Source organism: Solanum lycopersicum, chromosome 4, assembly GCF_036512215.1.
Source record: "Solanum lycopersicum chromosome 4, SLM_r2.1".
NCBI classification, from domain to species: Eukaryota; Viridiplantae; Streptophyta; class Magnoliopsida; order Solanales; family Solanaceae; genus Solanum; species Solanum lycopersicum.
Window position 1 is genome coordinate 2,354,953 of NC_090803.1, and position 12,469 is coordinate 2,367,421.

General features: G+C 32.8%; 1 protein-coding gene across 1 annotated transcript; it reads right to left on the minus strand.

Moving 5' to 3' along the window:
* Nucleotides 1-1,997: 1,997 nt before the first annotated feature.
* On the minus strand, nt 1,998-10,472 carry LOC101262506 (histidine kinase 4). Its single transcript, XM_004236874.5, has 11 exons — nt 9,440-10,472; nt 8,583-8,816; nt 8,318-8,487; nt 7,641-7,859; nt 7,364-7,550; nt 7,221-7,272; nt 6,886-7,115; nt 6,588-6,686; nt 5,587-6,290; nt 4,126-4,617; nt 1,998-2,614 (listed from the first exon to the last, which is right to left on the minus strand). The coding sequence occupies exons 1-11, from the start codon at nt 9,770-9,772 to the stop codon at nt 2,353-2,355; spliced, it is 2,982 nt and encodes a 993-aa protein (XP_004236922.1). The 5' UTR covers nt 9,773-10,472; the 3' UTR covers nt 1,998-2,352.
* Nucleotides 10,473-12,469: the final 1,997 nt, after the last annotated feature.

The window sequence follows — 12,469 nt, forward strand, 5'->3', positions numbered from 1 at the left end:
TACATGCAAACCTAACGCGCAAGCTATGAAGTAGTAAGGTCAAAGATATTATTCCCTTCATAATCAGTATTAATTTATGTGATATAATTTGACTTGACGTAAAATAATTTTTTAAAAAAATTATAAATCGTACATTTTTATTTTTATAAACATGGAGAAGATATGAAAGCTATTACTCTTTTCAATCTTATTGAAAGAGCAAATCATGTTAATAAACAAGATATCCAAATATCCTAAGATATTATATGAATAAGTAATTGTTTTAATGTTACTTTTTTATAAATACATGTTTATGATTGTCAATTTTTAAATACACGAAATATATAGATTCAGTAGTAACTAATTATTCTTTAATGTATATTACTTTCATATAGTGCAAACAATCTTATTTCATAGTGATTAGTGAGCATGAGTATCTTTTCTTGAAAATTTTAAAATGATATGAAATTCTTTTTTTACAAAATATAAATTTATGAGTTAAGTGTTAAATTTTTTTAAGAATAATATCATGCTTTTTTTTTTTGGAGAAATTTGTGATATGCAATTATAATTTTTGAATAGTATATATAAATTTAAAATCATTATGAAATTATATATCCAGGCTTAAAAACTACTCCTTTCGTATCAAATTTTGTGATGATTCTCTTTTAGTGTTCTTTTGTCTTTGTACTTAAATAATCATTACATTATTATAATTATAGACTTTAAAAATAATATAACTTTAAGTTTTCAAGAAAATAGATATTTGTATAATTTACAATATATTATATAATTTCTTCTTTTATTTTTATTTGTTTATTATAGTATTTTTTAATATTTGAATGATATATTATTTTTTTTATTCTTTTTTAGTTGTTAAATTTTAACTTGATAAATTGATGATATAATAGAAAAAAATAAATTATTCTTTCTTGATTTGTCAAAAATGTAAAGTAAAAATATTGACTTAGAAAATATTTATCAAATGAATAGAATTGAAAGGAGCATTGAGTAATATTTATGGATGGAGTATATTTTTATTATAATACACCAACAAGAATATAATGTGATTCAAAAATTATTTTTTACTGTTTATGTCATAATTGTTATTTTTAAAACATAATTGAATTTTTTTTTTTATGGGTCATCCAATCTACTTAATGATTAATGTACTATTTGGGTAGGAATTGTAGTACATAGGGATTTCGTAGTACATAATTGACTATGAGATTCTCAATAATTATTGATGCATTTAATTATTTTTAGTATGATGGAAGAATATAGAGATCCAAAAATGACTTTCTCCAAAAATATATTTAATTTTAAGTTAAAAGGGTAAAAATATCTAAAAGGAAATTATACATATATATATATAAAAGGTAAACCTTTTTTTTTTGTTATTGTACGTATGTATATGTAGTTTTTTTTGTATTTTTAATCTTCTTGACAAAAATTCTTATTTCATTACGATAAAAAAGTCAAATCAGGTTAAATAATATACCAAATACAATTCAATAGACAATAGATTCATATTTAGGGCCCGTTTAGTCATAGAATTCCCAAATAATATTTGAGAAAAAATTTAGCAAATAATGTTTGTCGATACAATTTCTTATTATTTGAAAAATATTTTTAGTAAATATCCCAAATTCTTAAATACTAGTTTTTTCTAGTAGTTGGGTCAAATCTCATTATTTGAGATCTTTTGAAAATTAAAATTTTACAAACTTTTATTTTTTACAAAAACACCCTCTATTATAGTTGTTTGCATAATATTACATAATTTTTTACGTGAACACCAAAATAATGATGAAAGATTTAGTGAATACTAAATAATGATATGATTATTGATGAAAATTAGCTCAAGGTAATAAAGTCATGTGCTTCGTCTGTTTCACGATGTATGTAATGATACTTGTTGCACTAACTCCAAATTACCTCATTGCTCTAGTGTCATGGACACTATTTGTTTTTGTTGTAACGATCATCCAGTTAACTCGTAATACAAACTTACAGTGTTTTTAAAACTTATGGGTATAAATATTTCCCAAATTCTATGGCCAAAACACATGGTGAAATTTCACCCAAATTTTCAAGATTATACAGCTTTGACTTCTTCTCCCCTTTTAAATGTACATACAAGAGAGGGATAGAAGCTCTTTTGCAGTATACATACAACAATATATACTTAAGAAGCTAATCATGTCAGAGGTCTAAACTGGTTAGATGTTAATCACTTGCTAAATGTGGCTAATCATGTCCATACACTAGAACAAGTCAAACAAGAATATGCACCAGCAGGATGCTGAAAATTTGCTGGTAGTCCGTTTCAGCCGAGAGGTGCAGCAAAAGCAGTAGAATAGGTGTACTTAGCTATTCGTCCGAGTTAGGCTTGGATTCAAAGAACTTGGATACAGCTTCATAAAGATTCTCTTCCTCGAATGGTTTTGAGACGTAACCATCCATCCCACACTTGAGGCATTTCTCTAATGTGGCATGAATAACATCAGCAGTCATGGCCAATATCGGCATGTGCCACCTGCGCCTCTTTGTACCTCCATCACAGTTCGACACTCCATTCTGTTGTTCATTTGCAATGCTCTCTAGTTCCCTAATTCGACGTGTAGCCTCAAACCTGCAATTTCAAAAGCATTAGTTTTAAAAAACTTGTACTTCAGTTTCTTTGGATGTTCGTGTTCAGTCACTCTTTTCTTTCCCTTGGTACAAAACCACATTGTCCTAAAGACAATCTTTTTGTTTAGTAAAACCTGTATTCCTAGAGGAAGTGAAGTTCAATATGCACAGAATCTCAATACCCAAAAGTGCAGTTCTGAACAAAGAGGTGTACAAATGAGTGAAATAGCATTTGCCATTCAAGTGAAATCCAATCAACATTGCTGTATTAGCAAGTAGGTCGACATGCACCAACGACAAGCAACAGTTTCAAAGAAGTTCCTAAACCTGTGATTGATACAGAAGCTATGCAGACACTAGACATGGTCAATATATACACAAGTTAACATTGATCATCTCAGTTGCTATGTACACAACAAAGAGAATCAGACTTCTGGTTAAAATATGGTTGCTGTCATTTGCGAGCATATTCTTAAATGTCGGAACTCTCAAATGACAGCAACCATATGACGAATGATAAACAGCAAAATTTCCAAGTTTGACTCAACCAAACAACAGCCCCCCTTTTGATTATTAAGCTCAATACTTGAGGAGGTAAGCAACACAAGAATAATAGCCAACACTTTTTCTAAGGCATTACCGAGTATATAAGAGGTTCTTCTCTTATGTCAGTTCAGAAGAGATCCTTTAGTGAAGCACAAAGTGCAAAATGAGAAGAAAAGCAAACAACTGAATTTTGGGTGGACCGTGGTGAGATGGTACAAGTCTTGACAGTCTAGTCGGGATTAAAACTCCAGAAAGTATTAGTTACAAAAGAATGTTGTCCATTTAACTCTCTCATCAGAGTTTTCTCCAAGTTTCAAATAGAATTAAAGTTTTGTTCATTTTTTATTGAGGTAAGTTTCAATTGTTCGAATTCTGTAATCATCAATGACCAACATTGGTAAGCAACCCAAATTCACTGACCAGTCTGTATATATTTATTTGTTAGCAGAGAGCTAAAACTGAATTTTGTAATATATGACTTTAAAAGCTGCATTGTTTCCTTTCAGAAACAAAAAAGTTGTCTATCAGCAATTATCTTATCTCAGATTCGTTGATTAAAGATAATATGTCAATATACTACAGCAGGGGACTTAAATTCCTATAGTTACGGTGTACAAACCAGGACTTGGGTACAAGAATGGGTATTAGTTTAAAACTAGTAAATATTTTATAAAGCTAGAATTGAAACAAGGCTTAACTGTGGATAAAGCACATTAAAATCATTTCTGCAATCAAAAGCACCTTTTACCTTCCACAAGTCCAGTAGAATAATATTTGGTCCCAATACAGAACAGAATGTGAAGACTGTTATTGACACAGCACATTTTGAATTTTCTACTGCCAACACAGACATACTGATGCTTCAACTTAAAGATGGCATAATTCGAATTTGCTCGTCACAAACTTGTAAGTAGAACTACTATGAAGAAAATCATTAGATCAGGAAATGAGAAGTTTCGAACATACCCATCCATTTCTGGCATCTGAATATCCATAAAGCATGCATCAAAATTGTGCGGTAACTGCAGCAATGCAAGAGCAGCTTTCCCACTTTCAGCACACTCTACCTCGGCCCCAAACTTTTTGAGTGCACCAGCAGCAACCCTGCGATTTACTCTATTATCATCAACCACCAAAATTTTCATACCACACAGTAGGCCACGAAGGGATGGAGATCTATTGGACATATCTTTTCCTCGACTCTTGTTTCCAGTTCCAATTAGCTGCTGAAGGCATGCAGCCAGCATACTGGCTCTAAGAGGTTTCATTATCACTGAAAAACCTACTGCTTTAGCCTTTTCATGTTCAGCGTTGGTGATATTAGTCGCCAGAAGGATCATCTTAGGTAACTTGTACACGTGTCCATTTTGATTGATGTTTGGAAAGTGTAAATTTAGGTCAACATCTTCAGATATCCACAAGTCCTTCTCGACCAGAATTATGTCCAGCTTCCTCTCACTGCAGCAAGATAACAAATGCTTATTTAAATTAATGTATCAATATTCCAGTTCATTGTTTTCCCCTTTTGAGGGGGATATCAGCATTTTTATTTAGGCTATTCTCCACTAGATTTGAACATCTTGCTAAACACTGGAACTCCTCATGCAGGGAACTGAATTTAAAAAAAATGGTGTCCTAGTGGCATTTTAAGATCATTGTCACATAAATGACAGATTTGGATATATTTCTACACCTAAATGTTTTCCTCTATGTTGCCTTCTGCTACTATATATTTAGGTGATAATAGCTGGCAGGTGAAATGCGCAGAAATGCAAGAATGAAAAATACTAGTACATATATGTCTGGAAACGTACATTGGTGAACATGAATTCTTTTATCACTGAACAGAAGAAAATCAAACCTCAGTCAATCCTTAGGTAAATGTTTTTTGTTATCAATTATCTGCAATTTGGAACTCCTTTTTCTCTTCTTGTCGATTAAATTCCATTTTACTACACAAGACTGTAAAAGATAAGGCACTTGGGCTTAACACAACCCAAAAAAACTAGCTCATGAGGGAAGGATTGTCCAAGTCCATATTTAGCAAACCACCGGTCGATTCCCCAACCAATGTGAAACTTTAACTTACTCTAACCCCCCTTCACACCCAGGCCAAACCAGAGTGTGGACCAGGAGCCCACAAAGGGATGAAACTGGCTCTAATACCATGCAGATACGGCACTTGGACCTATCCATATAAAAAAACAAACGGTCTATTTCCCAACCACCGACTCAAACAAAGCCTGTAGAGTGCCTACAATGGCCAAAGGCATTTGCTTACAGTTTGTCTAAGATAACATTAATAGTAATGTGTCCTTCAAAGCCTCAAAGTTAGATTGATCTAAGCAATACATGCTTGCAGTTCTGAATCACTTACAGTCTACAGAGTATCAATAGCAAAGAGTTTGCCAAAGGATGAAAACATACTTGGAAACAACAGAAACATTTCTCCCAAGAGTGGCTGCAGCTCTCTTGATGCTACTGACAACTTCTGCCCGAATACCAAGTCTCTTCAGATGGTATCCAGTTACAGCAGCTCTTACAGGCTTTTTATCGACTATAATAGCATTTAGACCTTTGAATGATGTAGGCAAATCATCAGAATGAGATTTTTTCAGATCACCAAGAGCATGTTTTTCGCATCTTAGGAAGCTAACACTGAAAGAAAATGTACTTCCAATCTTGGGACGGCTAATGAAACTTATATGACCGCCCATCAGCTCGACGAGACACTTGCTAATGCTTAGCCCAATACCAGTTCCTCCGTACTTTCTAGAAGTTGAACTGTCTGCCTGCATGAATGGTGTAAAAACTCGTTCTTGTGTTTTTAAAGGGATCCCGATTCCAGTATCCTCAACACTAACCATTACAGTGACATCCCGAGAGAGATCATCATTCACCACCTTAGTTGCAGATTCATAGTCCAACCCATTGTCAGCAATTATGTGCTTGAAGGTGTTCCAAGTGTTCTGGCTATCAGCAGTTTCGTAACCACTTAAGGTCTTGAAATGAAAAGCACTAGAAGAAATAACACTTTCAGTTCCTCCATTCAAGCAGGTATCCTTTTTGTCACCATCTTTGTTTAGTTCTACCAGATGAACTTGAACAAATATATGCCCTTGTAAAGTGAACTGTCAAAGAATAAACTTTTGGTGATCATAATGATTCAGAAAGAACAAATAGTGAAGTTCTAAAGGTTACTATTTCCTTGTTTGAATGCAACATTAAAATAGAAAGCAGACAACACAGAAGGTAAATCTTAACTTTCTCAGAAATTTCACATTCCACAAATTAAAGGAAAATTTTAAAATTTATTTCTCCATTTCCATCTTTTCCTATCCCTTTCTTTTTACCTCCTAGTTTCCAATAGCATAAAGAGGGACTTGTGCTTATGGTTCAGGGATGAGAAGATTGCCTGTTTAACTTACTTTGACAGAGTTGTTCACCAGATTTGTTATCACTTGTCTGAATCTTCCTGGATCCCCCATAACAATTTCAGGCACTTTATCAGAAACAAAGACGGCCAACTTCAGTTCCCAATAAATCATTTCATGTCAGGAAGCAGCACGAGGAGCAATTGAAATCCAAAGGTAACAGGCAGCAGAAGCGAAAGAAATTAGTAGTTGAAGACATAGTGGCTCAGTTTAACACGTAAACCAACAGACAACAACAATAAATTACTTTGTGCATGAGAATAAAGGAACTTATGAATGTTCAAGGGCGTACCTCAAGACTTTTGCGCCTTGAATCATCAGAGAATAAAGAGAGAACATCATCCAGTATAGAGCGAAGGTCAAATGGAACTGCCTCAAGTTCTAACTTGCCCGCTTCAATTTTGGCCCGATCAAGCACTTCATTTATCAATCTTATCAGTGACTTCCCACAATCTTGAGCAGTCTGAGCATAATCTCTTTGAGTTGAACTGAGATCCGTATCTAAGAGCAGAGCAAGCATTCCTGAATTCACAATCATACAGCAGGCGCTTAAAAGTTAGATGTACCGCATTTAGTTAAATTGCTATTGAGATAATACTGCAAATCAATATGAGAATAGCTCCTTACCTAGGATTCCATTCATAGGAGTTCTTATTTCATGTGAAACAGTAGCCAAGAACTGGATTTAGCAAAACAGAAAATGCACGTAAACATCTCAAGATCAATTTAATGGAATAAAGAACCTCGAATTGAAAAAGGTGTTAAGAGACCTGGGATTTGGCAACATCAGCTGCTTCAGCTTGAACCTTTAGCTCCTGCATTTTATGGAAATCATCCTCTACTTTATTAATGTGGCTTGCAGATTTGTAACCCGTGTAGCCAATTAAGAGGAAGATGGTAAAAATGAAAACTGCAGTGGTCACTGCACCCCAAGATATAGGAGCTTCGTAAAGATACCTGCAAAGGCACAAACATATCAAGGCTCCACATCGAAGTTTGAGCTTTCTTACACAGAGCACCTGCTATCAAAGAAGGATGAGCACTTACCTACAAATCATCTCATGCTTACGAAATGGATCACCAAAATCAAGCTTGCTCACATGCTTTAGTGAGGCATCACCATTGGGGTTCTGGTGTCCGTACATGATTAAAGGATCAGAAGAGTTTGTAACATCATAGACATTTACAATAATTGGATGATTTGCAGCAAGTTGCCCAAGTAGACACTCAACGAGAGACTCAACATCGAAGGCTCCACCAAGATACCTGCGTTGAGTTAAAGAGCTAGATGAAACTATTACCAAATAGCAGCAGAACCTGCCCAATCTCACCCATCACCTGGTAATTGACCAAAAACATGTCTTCAAGTAATATGCACTAAAACAAATGCACATGAATAATGGTTACTGAGAGAAATCTTGCAAGACCCAAAGAATAGATGACTCATCCCTTCTACGTGGTTAGCACGGCAAATAAGACTACGCCTACATCTTTAAGAATCTGACTTAAGCTACATATATTTCCATTAGCCGGCTTATGGGAGTGAGAAGCAGAAGGATCAAATGCTCTAAGTTTGAGACAAAATGATGACTGGCATTAGGCGTCCATGCAAAAACCAAATAAACTGAACTTTTCTAAAGCAAAAAATGATGAGCAAATATCTTAAGACCATCGAGCATGCTACAAATTCATCCAATTAGAAAACGACGTTGACACAAGCTTACCCTGCAGTGGCTTCAACCCGTTCATGCTCCGTCGGGTTTTCCGGAAGCTTGGATCTGTAAACAGGGAATGTCAAAACAACACCAAGGTGATGAGAACCCAGAAGCCTGAAGGGGCTCGTAAGAACTGCCTTCCCACTGGCCCTAGCTCTTAAGATGTTTTCGCGATCCTCCTGAATGAACCAGGGAAAAGAACAGTCCAATAAAATAAGCTAGCACAACTAACAAAAAGTTAAAATCCATGGAACTTTCTGAACTAATTCATTACCTCTCCTGACATCATATCAAGTGATTCTATGTAGGAAACCGTCTCTTGTGAAAATATAACTGGAGAATACTCATCTCTAATTGGTGAAGGCTCTTTTTCCATTGTTTTAATAGTCCATCCATGTTCTCTCTCAAATTCTTCCCTTTCTGAGTTTAAAACTCTCTCTGCATATGCCACCCCACTTAATAGTGGCCTCTCAAAGGCAGTTCTAGCAGTGTACTCAGCAAAAGTACTCTGCAGTTTCAGTAAAGAGAATCAGAGTCCAAATGGAGCAAAACACCTATCGACAATTCACACAGCTGACAACTGAGGCATACTCTTTACGACAACAACATACCCGGTTGAGACTGGGGAGGGGAGTGTAGAGTGTGTACGCAGACTTATCCCAACCTCAGAGGTAGAGAGGTTGTTTCCGATAGAAACCACCACTCAAGAAAAAATAGTCAAGAATAAAGAAGCAATGGAAGTACTCGAAACAACCTATAGCTACAAAAACTGAAGAGCAAGAAACTACAAGAGTAATACTACTACTAGTAGTATGGACAAACAACAAGACAATGCACTCCTACATACTAAACTTCTACCCCTAATCCATATGCTCCACAAGGTCTTATTTTAAAGTCATGTCCTCGATAAGCTGTGACATACTTGTTTCTTTGTTAAAATATTGAGCCAAGCAAAGACAAAATATTCACAAGACACAATATGTAGACAAATAAAACTCATCAAAATTGCAAAAGATAAAACAATACCACCAAGAATTATAGAGAATCAAATTTATACCTCACTAAACTAAACTAATTTCACAACTTTATTCAGTGCAAAATGAGAAATTGTAACCATTTAAGAGCACAAACCTGATCAATTGCTGATGGATTCTTCTCATAATGGAAAGTTGATACAAGTATAGCAAGGGCATGTACATGATTCACACTAACACTGAATTGATCTTGTAACATCCTTGCCCTTTGATCACACATACTCACAAGCCCTTCTTTTCTTTTCTCCTTATGATTAGCATCCATATAAAAGTACAAAGCAATGCTAAAAAATGTACACCAGATAATCCATAAAGCAAAAAGCTTTGGAAGATAACCCTGTGAAGGAACAAATCTATGCTTTCTCTTTGAGTTAAATTGCTCACTCCCCTTCACACTCAACATATGGTGGCTTTGCATCTTCTCACCCATCACCACAACAACAAAAAAAATACTCCTCAATATTCTTCAAAATTCTCCTAACCACAAAGAAACAAGAAACCCCATATAGACAAATGAGCTAAAAATCATTGCTTTCTGCAAAAGTACAAGTAATTTCTTAAAACCCCATTTTTTTAAATCATAGGGAAAAGCAAAGAATTCACTAAAAATGTGCTAAAGGCAAAAAACCCACCAAGAAAATGAACAAACAAATCATTTCACCCCACCCCTCTCTCCTCACACTATCATGAGGATGGAAAGAAGTGAAACCCAAGAAAAAGAACCAATTTTTTTCCCCCTCATGGAACAACAAGCATGGCTTGACTGCAGTCCTAAAAAGATGAAAAAAAAAATAATCCCAAATTCCAAGAACTCCTCACACAGTGTCTGTCAATGGGGTTTTTGGAATAAAAAAATGAAAAATCACTCCAATCATGTGCTCTCAAGCATGGAGTTAAGTTGAAGAATCTAGACAATGAAGAGCATGTTCACTGTTTTCTCTTCATTATTATATATTTACACCATAAAAAATTACTACACTGAGCTCAAAAAAAACCAGAAGAGAGTAAAAACCAGCTAAAGAGCAAACAAACAAACAAAACCAATCAAGAAAGCGAAAAGAGAAGCACTTTTCAATATTTTTAGAAATAGAGAACTAAAACAATATATAATTTTCTTTTAAATTTATAACAAGGAAAAAAAAAATTAATGTTTTGAGCTATATAGAAAATAAAGTCATGGCATAATGATAAAATTATTATCACAATTAGAGTTTTGTCCTAATTTTTTTTCCTCGTTTGAATTGAAGTTTATTTTTTTTCTATAAAAAAAAGTCAAAGTATTATTATAGATGTTTGAACTTTTTCTGAATGCAAAATATATTTACGGTTTGACTTTTTCATCGATTAAACTAGTGAAATTTTGATGCGAGTTTAGTCAAATATTAAGCTTAAAATTTAGTTATTATCACTTAAAATCATAATTATAAAATTCTAATTTTATCCTCTCTTTCTAATTAATCCCATATTGGTGTACCTATCATTTTTCTGAAATTCTACCTAATCAAATTAATAGTACTAAAGTAGATGTATAATTAATACTAGGACTAGTTCTATTAGACATAAATTTACTATAAAATATTATACTACTGAAATTTATTACCAATATTGTTCTACCTAATACACCCCTATCAAACAATTAATCCATTAATTCCTTACATTATTTCTTTTAACCTTTTAAATTGCAAAAGAATTTTTTTAAAAAAATATGGATCCAACAAAAAGTAATTCAATCTTTTGACAATCTCATATATACATTTTTTTTTTCTTCCGTCTCTTAGACTTTTCACTCTCACATGGGTCTCTAGTAATCTTTATTATTAAATAATTAATTAATTAATTTATCTATTTATTTATTTAATATATATTGGGGAGTGATGGGCTTTCTGTTATTTTCTCAGGTTGTAGGGGCAATAAAAGCATCAGGTTTGTTGAACACTGCAGGAGGAGATGATTACCTGGATATTTGGGTCCATTTTGATATGCATAATATCAAAATATTTTCAAACTTTGTATTGATAAATTAATTTTTCTTTATTTTTATAAAATAATATTTGTGATTAAAATTTTTAAAAATATACATAATTTTATGGAGATCTATTAGTAAATCATTATAATAACTTGTTCATTTAATTTAATTCTTTTATATAATTGAGATAATGCATAAGTACCTCTCAATCTATGTCCTAAGTATCAGAGACACACTTATACTATATTAAGTTTCTATTACCCTTTGAAATTATTTTATTAATAATTTTCTACCATTTTTCTATCTACGTGGCACTATCTTGTGAGCCTAACGCTGATTATTTTTTTCAAGCTAGTATTATGTAGGCCAAAAAGAGGTAGAAAATTACTTATAAAATAAGTTCAGGAGAGTAATGAGACCTTAATATATTTTAAGTGTGTATCTGAGATATCGAGCATAGATTGAGAGGGTATTTATGCATTATCCTTGTATAATACGAAAAGTTCTATTCACGTCAAACAAGAGCTTTATTTTATGTTATGTTCAAATAATTAAAAAAATAGAATTTAGAATCTCCATTATTTATTTATTTTTTTGGGAGAATTTAGAATTTAAGATCGTGATTTTATTTCCTATGTACAGACACAAGCCTTGAGTTTTTTTTTCATCAAAGTCCACATCAATCTCATTTAATTAGAGGAATTTAGTTTAAGCTTTATATGTTTATATAATATATACAAATCATATTTAAATTAATTGACATTCTAAAATGCATATCAAATATCAAATAAGAAACTAAAACTAAAAGTTAGAGCACATTCAAAAAAATATAATTGTATGTAATGCTTTCGTCAAATCAAATACACAATTTAATATTATGTCATTTAGCTAATTTAGAATCGATAATATCAGCAATAACATTTAAATCAGTAATTCAATTTTATATAATTAACAATTACAGTGAATATCAAAATAATAAAGTATGAGTATTTCAAAATTTTATCTTATATTATTATTATAAACATAGTCGAAATGATTGATAAATATATTAGCTAACATAGTGAGAAAGCATTTTGCTCTTTTTATTAATATATATTAGTAAATTTTAGTTAGTGGAATAAGTTAGTTTGATAATGATGCTTGAAGATAAAAAAATAAAAA

Excerpts from the sequence above, each read along its gene's own strand:
- LOC101262506 (XM_004236874.5), bottom strand. The coding sequence starts at position 9,772 with ATGGGTGAGAAGATGCAAAGCCACCATATGTTGAGTGTGAAGGGGAGT. Across the intron at positions 7,860-8,317 it reads CGGGTTGAAGCCACTGCAGG|GTATCTTGGTGGAGCCTTCG; the intron begins GTAAGCTTGTGT and ends AACTCAACGCAG. Across the intron at positions 6,291-6,587 it reads TGGTGAACAACTCTGTCAAA|TTCACTTTACAAGGGCATAT; the intron begins GTAAGTTAAACA and ends ATTCTTTGACAG.